This window comes from Eleutherodactylus coqui, chromosome 10 (genome assembly GCF_035609145.1).
Source record: "Eleutherodactylus coqui strain aEleCoq1 chromosome 10, aEleCoq1.hap1, whole genome shotgun sequence".
NCBI lineage: Eukaryota > Metazoa > Chordata > Amphibia > Anura > Eleutherodactylidae > Eleutherodactylus > Eleutherodactylus coqui.
In genome coordinates this window covers 67,028,809-67,044,219 of record NC_089846.1, presented here as the reverse complement: position 1 = coordinate 67,044,219, position 15,411 = coordinate 67,028,809, and the positions used below count along the sequence as shown (strand labels likewise).

General features: G+C 43.7%; 1 protein-coding gene across 1 annotated transcript in view; it reads left to right on the top strand.

Moving 5' to 3' along the window:
- Nucleotides 1-13: 13 nt before the first annotated feature.
- ACTMAP (actin maturation protease) overlaps nt 14-15,411 on the top strand; it is a 32,571-nt gene continuing 17,173 nt past the window's right edge. The window contains exons 1-4 of the mRNA XM_066581230.1: nt 14-74; nt 6,486-6,695; nt 9,897-9,965; nt 14,966-15,090. Of these exons, the coding sequence (XP_066437327.1) occupies nt 6,502-6,695; nt 9,897-9,965; nt 14,966-15,090 (388 nt within the window). The 5' untranslated portion in view covers nt 14-74; nt 6,486-6,501. The remainder of the gene's footprint in view (nt 75-6,485; nt 6,696-9,896; nt 9,966-14,965; nt 15,091-15,411) is intronic.

Below are 15,411 nucleotides of genomic sequence, written 5' to 3'. Positions count from 1 at the left end.
TACGTGTCCTCGCCTTCTACGTACGTCACGTGATAGAAGTCAACCAATGGAATTCTACGAAGAGTGAGCCGACGGTAACTATTGTTTCATGTGTTCATCTGTTTGCTTTTTTTAGCATATTACAGTAGGATAATTGTAGCGGGTTGTGCAGTGCGGCGCTCGGTGCCCGTGGGGTGTGTGCATGTGTGGACACTGAAAGGTACTTGTGGGTTAGCCGGCAGCACTTTACATTAATTTCACAAATGTTTCATCAATACATGTGCGTAAAAAACACTATTAATTTCCTGTACTCTTTCTTTTTCTCCAAACCCCGGCAATAGCCTACATATATGTTAAAGTAGTGACCGATAACCCACAAGTACCAACAATAATCCTGCAGCAGTCCCCCTAATAACCAATCAGATTTCAGCTTGCATTTCCTAACCTTCCCTAGAAAAGTGAAAGCTCTAACATGATTGGTTGCTATTAGCAACCGCCACGTTTTATCGTGCAGTGGTGCTGAACAGGAGCCCCTGTGCAGCCGGAAATCAGTAATCCTGGAGATTCTGGCCAGTCACTTTACAGCTGCTACTGAGTGGGGGATGATCAGTAAAGGAATGGAGGAGCAGTTGTCCATAGCAACCAATCTAGTTGCAGCTATCATTTAACCCCTTAAAGGGGTTTTCTCAGACTTAAAGGGGTATTCCCACCTCAGCATTTCCTGGTCGAGATGAGAAACCTGCAGCTGGTTTCCTAATCAACTCGCCGGATATCACTGGAAAGTAAAGGCAGCAGTCTTATGCGATTTTTGGAATTCCTATTGAACTGACTGGGTGTCACGGAAACAGCGTAGCACAGTGCGCTCTGCAGTTTTCTCAACACGGATGCTATAGAAACAGTGTGGCGCTCCGTGCTACGCTTCTACCTTAATAACCAATCACTTTGATGGGAGTTATGGAAGCGGCTGCCACCTTCGCTATTTCTGTAACACCCGGCCACTGCTTTCTCATCTCAGCCAGGAAGTGCTGAGATAGGAATACCCCTTTAAGGAGAACCTGTCACATCCAATGAGTACCATAAACTAAGCTACGGTCCTCATAGGACGGGATATGGAGTCCTGGGGTGTACGTTTTATACTTACCTGGCTCCCCTGGTCGGCGCTCAGTCCGAGAACACGACTCTTCACTCAAGAGCGCACGCACTCCCATAGATCGCATGCATCCTTCGGATAGTTCACCAGTATTAGATCAGTGGGATCGGCACCCTCCGATGATCAGCTGTTTAAAGTGACCCCAGTACTGTAATGGGTGCTGCCTCCTCTTTTGCAGCCGGTGATGTCACATTTATTAGTCACATGGTGTTTCTGCATTCAAGTGAATAGGATTGAGCTGCAATACCAGACACGGCCACTCTACAATGTTCAGCACTGCGCCTGGTATACAATGAAGATGGTTCAGCATTCGCCCAACCAGCGCAGCCCCTTCAAATAGCTGATCAGTGGGGTTGCTGGGAGTTGAAATCAATGGGCGTGTGTAAATGCGCATTACATACTTGACATATGTATTTTTTGTGTGCATGTAAGTACGCCTTAACCGTAGCTGTTCCATTGAGAATTAATGTAAGGCCATGTTAGGCTGCATTCACACAGGGTTTGGATGCGGTAAAAACTAGACCAAAAACTACATTGGCAAAATCCAGTCTGTTTTTGCAGTGGTTTATCCACAGTTGCCGGGCTTTTTTTACCGCAAACACAGCAAAAATTAATGTCGTTTTGCTGATGTGATTTTTTTTACCGCATCAAAACGGCCTTGTGTGAATACAGCAACACACATGATGTTCTTCAGAAGAGAGCAAAGTACCTACTAGCATTCCAATAAGGCAGCATGCACAGGACAAGCCCGTGTACCCAGAGCCTCCCTATAGACTCATCATCATGACCGTAGGCAGTCCATATGCTGCAGAATGGGGCCACAACGAGGCTCCATATTCTCCCCATCACATAATGCTCTTAGGTGCACATACTTCTGGAATATGGCATGAATTGGACTTTGTATTACAGATTCAGCGGCCCTGAAGAATCAGTTTAATAGTCCAAATATTACTGAGGATCCTTCTAAAATGTAACCTTTATTAAAGTAAATTCTAAACAGAAAGCGCCAATTGATATCCCCCCCAAATAACAAAAAACACGAACAGAAATAAGCATAAAAGTAGAAGGGTTATTCATAAAGGCACTGATTAATGGTCAGCAATACATTAGTACTTCCCGATGGTAAGGTAGTCCCCTGGTGCAAGCACTGGAGTCATGACTGATGCCTTTCTTGTCAGGGTGGTTTGTCATTGCCTTCCACAGTCATCTTTTACAAGCTAGGCACTCATTTTACCAACCTCAGAGGGATGGAGCTTTGAGCCGGCTACTTGAATCAAGTAGGGATTGAACCCACAACCTTCAGGTGATGAGCAAGAGCTTAGGACTCCATTTCTGCTGCCGTAACACCCTGCACCACACAAGAGCCTCCCAATAGTAGGTTCAAATTAAAAAATGTCAAAAAGAAAAATCAGTAATCAAACTTGATCACAAAGCATGTAGCGGGATGATGATCACTTTCTCAAACCACTTATATGCATCCAGTTGGACCCTTAAGTTAAGGATATGCCTAATATCAGGAAATAAGGAATATCTGAGAGAACCCCCAGAGGGATAGCAAATAGAGATGGTAAGTGGATATACTGGATGAATAACAAAATAGATTCATCAGGAGAAATCCCATCAAACCGATAAATCAGAGAAAATACAAGATGAAAAAAAAGCCCTGAAAGTTTGGATTGTAAACTGGCAGCCATGATGGAGGTGCATGCACTGAGGGCGCCAGACGTCCACCTTATTAAGCCTGCCAAAGATACCGCCAACAAAAGGGGCTTGGTTCCCTTAACCAATCACAATGGCTTTAACAGTCCAGCAATACCCACAGATATGCTCTCAACAAGGGAAAGTGAGAGACGTTGAATCGGCGCCACCCTCTACAGAGACTCTGTCTCAGACCGATGATGCAAGATAATCTCGCCCAAGTTCTGGTGACGTGTGTCTAAAAGATCGCGCATACGCTTATATCACCACAGAAAACGTAGAAGATCAACAAAGTATCTAGCCGCCAGCATCCCAAGTGACACATAATGCATGCGTAAAGCCGACAGTTCTAGAACTGTGGAGATCAGAGACTGAAGGCAAGAAGAAGTGGGGCGCAGATATCTCTAATACATCCAGTAGAAGCTGAAACCAAAAATGGCAACAGCACGAAAAATAAATTTACTATCAGAGGTATACATACCTATAATCAATACTCTACCCACATTAAATAATGCAAGGTGCTTGGTATATCATTTGATCAAATTACATTGGCCCATCTACCAACGTCCAGGTGACCAAGCTCAGATGGGTCCTAACTAGAGATGAGCGAGCATGCTCGGTAAGGCGATATATTCGTCCCTGAAGATTCAGGGGGGGCCGCAGAGGGGATCAGGAGGGAGAGAAAGAGGGATCTCTCTCACTCTCTTCCTCGCCGCCTTCGCCCCCCCCCCCCCCCCCCCGAATCTTCAGGGACGAGCCAGCAGGTACTTGAAAAAGGGGATGCTCTCTCGAGTATATCGCCTTACCGAGTATGCTCGCTCATCTATAGTCCTAACGCTAATACCAGGTGGTTTTATTCTTTATCGCTAATACAGTCGACACTTTTGGATGCAGCATATATGCCCAGTAACCACCAATAACCACCAGTTATAGATCTCATTTAGAGCACACAAGGGTGTAGTCAAGGGCAAGAGGAAGTGAATATTATCTCCCTCATTCACAAGAAAGTCTTGGTTGATGATTAACCTCTGCACCATCTACATATGGGAAATAAGAAAAAGGTAGTCACAGGAAAGGGTAGAGGAACGCTGTTCATCCGCCCTTTAGGTTGACAACTCTTCAATCTGTGGATCCACCTAGTTTCTTTCCGCAGGAGTCTAATATTCACATCCCCCCGTCTCTCACTGGTATGTATTTTCGCAACCCCCTTGAATCTAAGAAGTAAGGGATTATTTGCATGATGCGATATTATATGAAGGGCAACAGGAGTCGGTTCTTCTCTCAGGATATTGCCAACAGGCGCCAGAATTCATCTCCTAAACTCTATTGTGGTTTTGCCTACATAATTGATAGCTCGGTAAGGCTGCCTTCACACTGAGGTTTGTGCGTTGTGGGATGCACAAATCTTGCACAAATATGAACTCCATTCTTTTGAATCATGGGTCATACGCATGAGCGATGTTTTCCTGCATAGAACCACGATGTGACGCGATGCAGGAAACACATTGCAGCATGTTCTATCATGATGTGTGATCTTGCACCATTGTTTTCAATAGAGCTGATGGCAGCAGCGCCGACCCCGTTGAAAGCAATGTGAGAACTCTGCGATCCTCTGCCGTGGCTGTGACAGCCACAGTGGGGATTCCCTTCTTTCCCGGAGTGATATGAGGCTGTTTTCACATGAAAACATCTCGCATCCACGGGGCTTTTACATAGATGGTGAGGGCGATATTGGGCCGTGCTTCACGGCCCTATATCTCCTTCAACTGTGTAAAGTTGGCCTAATTGTTCTATGCCCTATGTATTCTTGACTTTCTCCACTGAATGGTGGAGCAATATTCATCTAATATACACTACCGTTCAAAAGTTTGGGGTCACCCAAACAATTTTGTGTTTTCCATAAAAAGTCACACTTCACCACCATGCGTTGTGAAATGAATAGAAAATAGAGTCAAGACATTGACAAGGTTAGAAATAATGATTTGTATTTGAAATAACATTGTTTTTACATCAAACTTTGCTTTTCTTCAAAGAATCCTCCTTTTGCAGCAATTACAGCATTGCACACCTTTGACATTCTAGCTGTTAATTTGTTGAGGTCAGCTTGAGAAATTGCACCCCACGCTTCTAGAAGCATCTCCCACAAGTTGGATTGGTTGGATGGGCACTTCTGGCGTACCATACGGTCAAGCTGCTCCCACAACAGCTCAATGGGGTTCAGATCTGGTGACTGCGCTGGCCACTCCATTACCGATAGAATACCAGCTGCCTGCTTCTGCTGTAAATAGTTCTTGCACAATTTGGAGGTGTGTTTAGGGTCATTGTCCTGTTGTAGGATGAAATTGGTTCCAATCAAGCGCTGTCCACTGGGTATGGCATGGCGTTGCAAAATGGAGTGATAGCCTTCCTTATTCAGAATCCCTTTTACCCTGTACAAATCTCCCACCTTACCAGCACCAAAGCAACCCCAGACCATCACATTACCTCCACCATGCTTAACAGATGGCGTCAGGCATTCTTCCAGCATCTTTTCATTTGTTCTGCGTCTCACAAACGTTCTTCTTTGTGTTCCAAACACCTCAAACTTGGATTCATCCGTCCACAACACTTTTTTCCAGTCTTCCTCTGTCCAATGTCTGTGTTCTTTTGCCCATCTTAATCTTTTTCTTTTATTGGCCAGTCTCAGATATGGCTTTTTCTTGCCACTCTGCCCTGAAGCCCAAAATCCCGCAGCCGCCTCTTCACTGTAGATGTTGACACTGGTGTTTTGCGGGTACTATTTAATGAAGATGCCAGTTGGGTACCTGTGAGGCGTCTGTTTCTCAAACTAGAGACTCTAATGTGCTTATCTTCTTGCTTAGTTGTGCAACGCGGCCTCCCACTTCTTTTTCTACTCTGGTTAGAGCCTGTTTGTGCTGTCCTCTGAAGGGAGTAGTACACACCGTTGTAGGAAATCTTCAATTTCTTAGCAATTTCTCGCATGGAATAGCCTTCATTTCTAAGAACAAGAATAGACTGTTGAGTTTCAGATGAAAGTTCTCTTTTTCTGGCCATTTTGAGCGTTTAATTGACCCCACAAATGTGATGCTCCAGAAACTCAATCTGCTCACAGGAAGGTCAGTTTTGTAGCTTCTGTAACGAGCTAGACTGTTTTCAGATGTGTGAACATGATTGCACAAGCGTTTTCTAATCATCAATTAGCCTTCTGAGCCAATGAGCAAACACATTGTACCATTAGAACACTGGAGTGATAGTTGCTGGAAATGGGCCTCTATTCACCTTTGTAGATTTTGCACAAAAAAACAGGCATTTGCAGCTAGAATAGTCATTTACCACATTAGCAATGTATAGAGTGCATTTGTTTAAAGTTAGGACTAGTTTAAAGTTATCTTCATTGAAAAGTACAGTGCTTTTCCTTCAAAAATAAGGACATTTCAATGTGACCCCAAACTTTTGAACGGTAGTGTATCTAGTGGAGCATTAACATTCATACAGTATATCCACTTAACATCCTTATTTAGCATCCCTGTAGGGATTCTCTCAGATATTCCTTATTCTCTGATATTAGGCATACCCTGTAATAATTCCAATTAAGGTGGTATATGCAGTTAAACTGAACCTTAGTCATTTCCATAATCAGCTCGTATTGTATTCCTAGTACCTCCATAGCACTCATGCCAGAGGAGGATGAAGGAGCCGCAGCACAAACTATTTGTGGACCTCCACTGCCACCGCCACCACCAGTGTTCTGCCCCCCTCCTCCAGTTCAGTCGAAAAGCAAGTTCTTTAAGACGGTTGCAGATAACAGTGACCCCTCTGTTGGAGGATGCGAGGAGTTGAAAAGGCTGATCGTGAATCAACAGGAAAGGTGAGTCTTCTAAGTTTTAATATTCCAGGACCCGCAGCTGTGATTCCTTACAAATGTTTGCTTCCAGTCATTCCAAGAAGGGATATGAAAGAGTTAAATGGGTTTTTCAAGATTAAAGTATTTTAACATATCCTTAGGATAGATCATGAATATCTTGGGTAAGGGGTGTCTGACTTCTGGCATCCCTGTGATCAGCTGTTTGAAGGAGCAGTAACACTCAAATGAGCACTGCAAACTCTTCTCTGGTCTGTGATATCGGGTTTTCCCCTCCTGTTCTGATATTGACTGTCGTGTGTACATGAGGAATAAGACTATATCTGACCATCACATGATTTGTATCCTGCATTTATTACCAGTTTCCCCTCTGCAGGTTGTAGATCTGATTCTCAGGCTTCCTTGGACTGGTGGGTGTAGACTAACTGCTATGATGTCTCCCATACACTACGCATAGAGAATAGGTGATCTTCCTTCCTTATCTCTCTGTAGCACACCATGAGAAGCAGCAGCAACACAGAGGACATTGTACAGCAGTATTGTGCAGTTTAGATGTGCATCCAGTACTGCAGTGAGATAAAACACTTATTAGATGCTGCAGCAGACGTCTATGTGTCTCTACCGCTGTCTCCCTCCAGCAACTCTTTCCTCCTCCCTCCTCTTTATAGATTTTTTATGGGCAGCATCTGTAACCTGATCTTGTTTGCCTGTGCTAGCAATTCCAGGAGAGACACCTTTATATGAGGAGAATAGAGGAAACTAATATAATAAGAGTAAGGGGTATTTGCAGAGCAAAGGCTGAATTCATATGGGACAACTTTCATTTGAACAGTCTCTGGAAATAGTCGCTAAAGTAAGTTATTAGCGGACAAATGACTGTTGTTTGTGTGCTTTTACACAGAATGATTTTCGTTCATGTTCATGGCCATTGAAGCGCACACCTCCCTGCATTGTATTGGGTAGTTGTTGAAAGACAAACAATTGCCCATTTACACCAAATGAAAATTAATCAACCAGCGATTATTTCTGGTTGAACTGAAACAAAGCGACTAACAACTAGTGAGTGAGTTATTGCTTGTCACCCTGCTAGTGACCGTTTACACATAGTAACATAGTACAGTATGTAAGGCTGAAAAAAGACCTGTCCGTCCAGTTCAGCCTATCCCCCACCCTCAATGTTGATCCAGAGGAAGACAAAAAAAACTACAATCAGGTAGAAGGCCATTTTCCTCATTTACAGGGAAGGGAGGGGGGGGGGGGAGGAACCTTCCTGACTCCAATCTGGTAAATCGAAACAACCCCTGGATCACCGACCCTTCTGAAGTTATCAGTTGTACAACATGTAATATTGTAACGCTCAAGAAAGGCATCCAGGTCCCTCTTAAACTCTTTTATTAACTTTGCCATCACCACGTCCTCAGGCAGAGGGTTCCACAGTCTCACTGCTCTTACAGTAAAGAACCCCCTTCTATATCTGTGTAGAAACCTTCTTTCCTCTAGACGTAGAGGATGCCCGCTTGTTACATCACAGTCCTGGGTATAAATAGATGATGGGAGAGATTTCTGTATTGACCCCTGATATATTTATACATAGTTATTAGGTCGCCCCACAGCAGTCTTTTTTTTTTAAACTAAATAATGCCAATTTTGATAACCTCTCTGGGTATTGTAGTCCACCCATTCTATTTATTACTTTAGTTGTCCGTCAACGAGCTCAAATTCTGATATGTCTTTGAGTACTGGAGCCCAAAACTGTACACAATATCCCATGTGTGGTCTGTCCAGTGACTTGTAAAGAGTAAGAACAATGTTCTCATCATGTGCCACAGACCTCTTTTGATGCACCCCATGATCCTATGTGCCTTGGCAGCAGCTGCCTGACACTGGTTGCTCCAGTTAAGCTTACAGTTAACTAAAACCCCCAAGTCCTTCTCCATGTTAGTGTTACCCAGTGGTTTCCCATTTAGTGTGTAATGGTGACATGTATTTTCTCTGTCCATTTGCATAACTTTACATTTATCAGTGTTAAACCTCATTTGCCGCTTTTCTGCCCAAGCCCTGATTTATCCAGATCCTCTTGTAACCGTCTTGCATCCTCTCTTGTGTTAATATCTTTACATAGATTTGTATCATCTGCAAATATTAATATTTTACTGCACAATCCCTCTACCAGGTCACTAATAAATACATTAAAAATAATAGGGCCCAAAACTGCCCCCTGTGGTACCCCACTAGTAATGGTGATTCATTCAGTACTGCCCCCTGTAATACCCCACTAGTAATGGTGACCCAATCAGAGTATGTACCATTTACTGCTTTACTAGGGCTTCTACCCACTAGCGTTTTTTTTTAACGCTGCGATATTGCTGCATTTTTTTTCAATGGGACTTTCTAATGTTAAAATCGCATCACACAAAAATCGCAAAAGCACAAACTTGTGATTTCTGTGCGATGCGATTTTCACATTAGAAAGTCCCATTGAAAAGAACGCAGCGATATTGCAGCGTTAAAACAAACACTAGTGGGTAAAAGCCCTTACTTACCCACTTCCACACATTCTTGCCCAGACCAGGCATTCTCATTTTATATACCAGCCTTTTATGCGGCACAGTATCAAACGCTTTGGAAAACCCCAGATACACAAGATCCAATGACTTTCCTCGGTCCAGTCTAGAACTTACCTCCTCGTAGAAGCTGATCAGGTTGGTTTGGCAGGAGCGATCGCTCATAAACCCGCTGATATGGAGTGTCACGGATCAACTGGTGCTCACATTCACTCAGTTGAGCGATCAGTACGACAGTTGTTCCGTGTAAATCCACCCTATGGTCCTTTCACACAGACCAATCGTCCTTGAATTTTATTTTATTATCATTTGTCGTTCCGTCGCTGACAGCGTTTACACCGAGCGATTATCGTTTTGATTTGCACAATATAGCGAGAATCTGAACCATAATCGCTCCATGTAGAAGGGCTCGTACTGTGTGCATCCTGTACACCAACAGGTAGCAGCGTGACGGAGGCCACAAGGACAAGCTTGTCCTCAGTTTCATCAATGGAGCCCTATGCACCATACGTAGGGCTCAAACGTGATGTGAACAGGGCGGACATGTTACTGGGCATGGCATGGGCTCTGGGGAGGTAGATGATGTGCTGTTCAGCTTTAGTTGGTGAATTGCATTAATCATATTGTTGTTTTTCTACTTCAGGTTCGGTGGAAATTTAAAATGGCTGCTGTATAACCAGCACATCCCATCCCTCATACAGGACGGTCCGCAGTAAGTATAAGAAAGTCACATTGAAATGATAGCAGTGCAAATGGATCACATGTAGAGATGAGTGAACTTACTCGTTTAGGGCGTTTTTGCACTCGAGCACCGCTTTTTCCGAGTAATCGACTACTCGGGCGAAAAGATTCGGGGAGCGCCAGGGGTGAGCGGGGGGTTGCAGAGGGGAGTGATGGGGGAGAGAGAGAGCTCCCCCTTGTTCCCCACTGCTGCCGCCACCCGGCGCCCCCCGAACCTTTTCATCCAAGTAGTCAGTTACTTGGAAAATGCGGTGCTCGAGTGCAAAAACACCCTAAACGTTGTACGTTCGCTCATCTCTAATAACATGTATTAAAGTGACCCTCCAGTTTTAGAACAAAATTCTGTCCCGGAGGGGTATATATTACCTGCAATTCTTCTCTGCTGTTCGTCTGATCCTCCAGTTCCAGGATCTTTTTTTGGCCATTCAAGATGGCCAACCCAATCTTCAGACTATCTGAATCCCAAACTGCATTGGTATTGCTAGACTACCAATGTACTATACCTACCTGCTCTTTAATTGGCCAGAGCTGCTCATGTGATCAGCATTGCTCAATCAGAGAGCAATGCATAGTTTGCCTTAAGGAGTTGGAAAATTGCTGCAGCCATCTTGGACAACCAAAACATAGGGCACAAAACCAACAGATCAGAGGGATGTCAGAAAAGAACAGTTGCAGGTAATATACCACCCTGCTCCTGCTGTTTTGGGATATCCAGATTTATTTGAATAAAGGACAATCATTGTGTAATGAAAAGTTCTTCAACTTTCTGGTAAACTTTGTGATTTAAAGTGACTCTCTGGGCCTGGACAAACAAAGATGGCTGCACCAGCTTCTCTGACTACCTGATGTACACTGTGCAGTAGTATGCAGCATTGGTCTAAGGGCCCTTTTACACTAAACTGTTATAATTGAGATTCTCTCTGGATCGCAGTAATCTGAACAATAAGGGCGCCCACCCACTGGCGATTTTTTTTCCCTGCGAAATTCGCAGCATTTTTTTTCTGCAGGGGTCTATGGGACTTGTAATGTTAAAATCGCGATCGCGCAAAATCGCAATTTACCGCGATTTGCGGTAAATTGCGATTTTGCGCGATCGCGATTTTAACATTACAAGTCCCATAGACCCCTGCAGAAAAAAAATGCTGCGAATTTCGCAGGGAAAAAAAAACGCCAGTGGGTGGGCGCCCTTACACTGTGCAAATAATTTTTGTAACTAATAAGCAGATAGGCGGCTTAAAGTAACTTTAGTGCGCTGAATTCAAATATGGTATCCGTTTTTTTTCTACCACGTAAGGTTTTCCAATTACGGGGAATAATGTAATCCTATTGCCGTTGTATTGTATTTTTTGGAAATCTGCAATTAATCCTTAAATGCTCGCCATTAACCCTGCTTAATGAAAAGAACAACAAAAGGGACTGTGCAACTATTTGGCAATCACTGTTACACACCGTGTGCTGAATGAACACTATAAGGGTGGGTTCAGATGAACGTATATCGGCTGGGTTTTCACGCTCAGCCGATATACGTCATCTCTCTCTGCAGGGGGGGGACCCTGGAAGAGCCAGGAGCAGTGCTCTGAGCTCCCGCCCCCTCTCTGCCTCCTCTCCACCTCCCTGCACTATTTGCAATGAGGAGAGGCGGGACGGGGCAGGGCTAATTTGCGTGACTTAGCCCCACCCCTGTCCCGCCTCCTTTCATTGCAAATAATGCAGAGGGGCGAAGAGGAGGCAGAGAGGGGGCGGGAGCTCAGTTCCTGCTCCTGGCTCTTCCATCCTCCCCCCCCCCCTGCAGATGAGGACATCGTATATCGTCTCGGCGCAAAAACCGAGCCAATATACTGTTGTCTGAATCCACCCTAAGGGTAGGTTTATGTAACATATAGGGTATGTTTCCACGTTGCATAAACACTGCTGATCATCCACCAGTAAGTTGTAATTAATGGACTGTGTTTTACAGGTCATTGGTTGGACTAAATAAAAGAATCAAAATCATAAAACAAAAATACAGGTTTGGTATCGCTGCGTCTGTAAAAAGTCTGATCTATCAAAGTAACGCATTATTTACCCCGCACGGTGAACGGTGGCCGAAAAAAAAATTAAGAACGCCAGAAAAATGCAATAAAAAGTGATCAAAAAGTCGTATGTATTCAAAAATACTACTGCAAACTACAGGACGTCCTGCAAGAAATGAACCTTTGCACAACTATGTGGACGGAAAAATTAAAAAGTTACTCTGCGCAGAAGATGGCGGCAGAAAATAATAAAACAAAATTTAAAGTAGTACAGCAAAAACAAAAACTACATAAGTTTGGTATTGTAGTAATCGTACTGACCCATAGAATAAAGTTATCATGTCACTTTTGTAGCACTTTGTGCGCTGAAAAACAAGATGCACCGAAAGATGGCAGAATTTTGTGTATTTTTTCATTTTACTCCACTTAGAACTTTTTAAAAGTTTTTCAGTACATTATATGGTACATTAAATAGCACCATTGAAAAAATACAACTCTTCTCGCAAAAAACAAGCCCTCATACAGCGACGTCAATGGATAAATAAAGGAGTTACAATCTTTTAAAACAAAAAAAAGCTTGGTAACTAAGGGGTTAAATATCTTGAAAATGAGACGTGCTGCTAGTATTCCGTGTTACCAGTGGAATCAGCAGGTTTTAATTTTACAGAAACAGATCAATTACTTTCTGTTACAAAATTTAAAAAAAAATTGTTGCACAGTGTTATCGTTCATTCTAAATACCTGCGCGATCTGAGCACCGAACAGCCATTCATCTGTCGCGCGGCTCATGCAAACATAAAAAAGTCAATTGACGATCTGCCCATGTAAACAGGTAGTCCTTCGTGTATGAACAACTAACTGCCTGTTTAATGTGAATGGCAGCGGATGGGGCGGAACAATCTCTGTCTGCTCCGCATCCACTCACTGAGCGATGATCGCTGAGACGGCTGTGCTTCTGCCCCGGCAGTTGTCCCATGTAAAAGGTCTACAAGACACTACACACTATTTTGAATGGCTAGTGCTGGCCAGTTACAGCATGTAGTGTCTTAGACTACCAATGCATAATAATGCACAGCGTACATCGGGTACTCGGAGAAGAGGTGCGGCCATCTTTGTTTATTCAGGTCTGAAGGGTTGCTTTAATTCCTCAGTATTTGCAATATCCAAAAAAACATTCTCGTTTACATCTAGAGGCAGAAATTCTGTGCTGACCCGGACTCAATGAGCCGTGCAGCGATGCTAGTTGGAGATGTTATGGCCTCTGCATGTGAACAGCAATGTTTTCATTCACTGGTAGAGGAGGAGGTCTTGAAAATAGTGAGAAATTGATAAAGTAAATAAAGTTTTATAACTTTTTAATTACACAATGAATGTTTTTTTTTTTTTACATAAGGGCTTATTTACACGAATGTATATCAGTCGGGGTTTCACGGCCGGCCGATATACGCTTCCATCTAAGCAGTCTCCTCTTCCCTCACCGGCTCTCTGCCTCCCTCCCCCACTTTGGCGTTTGCATTGGGAGGGGGTGGAGCTAAGCTCCGCTCTGTCCCGCCCACTCCCATTGCTGCTATGGACAAGGGGCAGGGAGGGGACGGGAACTTAGCCCTGCCCCCGTCCAGCCCACTCCCATTGCAAACTGCTCTGAGGGGAGGAGAGAGGCAGAGAGCCGATGAAGGGGGTAACTGCTCAGATGGAAGCGTATGTCGACCGGCCGTGAAAATGCCGATATACGGTTATGTAAATAAGCCCTAAAACTGTTAGATGGTTGAAAAACATTTAGTATTTGCCTCAGTAGCGCAGCAGGTCAGGAAGGACAGTCACTTTGGATGTCAATGTCAGTGTAAGGCTAGTCTCACACGACGGGGTTTGAATTGCAGAATCCATGATCGTCACCCGCACAGACGATCTGCGGTATTCCACAATCATTCAATAAATAGCATATTCGCATGTCCATTCACATGAGCGGATTCCACATGGATGGCTTCTATTGAAGTCAATGGAAGCCATCTGGCCCGCCACAATTAACATTGCAGATAGGCCTCCGGTACCCGCATCATCGCCTAACGATGAGGTGGGAAAGAGAAAGATTTTTAAAAATCTGTACTGTGCATGTCAGGTGACTGCTCGCCGCGGGCATCCACAATACAGGAATCTGACCCGTCCATGTCAGACCGGTCTAAGACATGGCAAGGAATGTATCTGTGACTTCAGACTACTTCTTCATCATCCAGTGCAGTAAGGGTGAAGCAGTAGTCTGAGATCGGCCCCCACACTGTACTCATGCCTGTACTTAGATGCCAGCACAGTCCGGTGACTTGAGCATGCAGCACAACTGGTGACATCACTCACCAATGTCTTCCCACTAAGAATGGAGTCACAGGTGAACAGAATACTCATTTTATCCAATTTTTTGAAGTTCAGGATACTTAAAGGTCACTTTTAGGCTAATTCCACGCAGGCGATTGTGATTTTGCCGCAAAAAAATTACGACTATATTGCATCTTTATTCACTGTGATTTGTGAGTGTCAGTGATGTCCTTTTTGGAGAATAATCTCGCCTCGCATCACTGCTGCCCGTGAGAGAATCGCACAATTTCTTAATCACAAAAGTCAATGAGACTTTGTAATGTTAAAATCGCCACACTCGTTTGTAGCATTGCGATGCAATAAAAAGAAGCCTCCATAGGAATACATGGGAGATTAAAAAAAAAATCGCACATCGCAGAAAGATAGAGTATGTCGCAATTTTTTTATGTCTCAACATCGCATCAGTGAAAACATTGCAGACGGGAAGGAAACCATTGAAAATCATTAGTTTCATAATATAGTTTGTGTCTACAATGTTAGTAGATTTATACACAGTATGTTATCTTGTAAGTGAGCTATTTGCATCCACCCAGATAACACCCCAAAATACGTATGTGTCCCGTTAATGAATTGTCATATACTGTCCTGGCAGGTGCGGTCTGGTTGCATTATGGATGGCAGGGGGATTACTGAGCAATAAGCAGTCGGTGACGCTCGACTACATTGTACAAGTGGCGACATCCAGGGGATACACCATCCACGGGGAGATGTTCTCAGGTGAGTGCTGCCCGTCTATATAGTAATACAGGGTCGGCCTCTTGGAGCCACTGTAGACTGAGTTCACAGCAGGCTTTCGTCTTTTATTTTTGTTCTGTCTTAACAGCAAAAAAACGTAAAAAAAGCTGATTTATTAAAATCCCCATTGATTTCATTGGGACTTATTTTGCTTCAATTTCCTTACATTCCATCTGGTTCCCAATTTTTTTTTTTCAACATAGAATAGACTGAGGTGCGGGACTGTCCAAAAAAGCAGGAACTGAACGGAGTGGAACTTTCCTTTTTTTTTTTTAAACATTGTACACAATGGGGGACAAACAA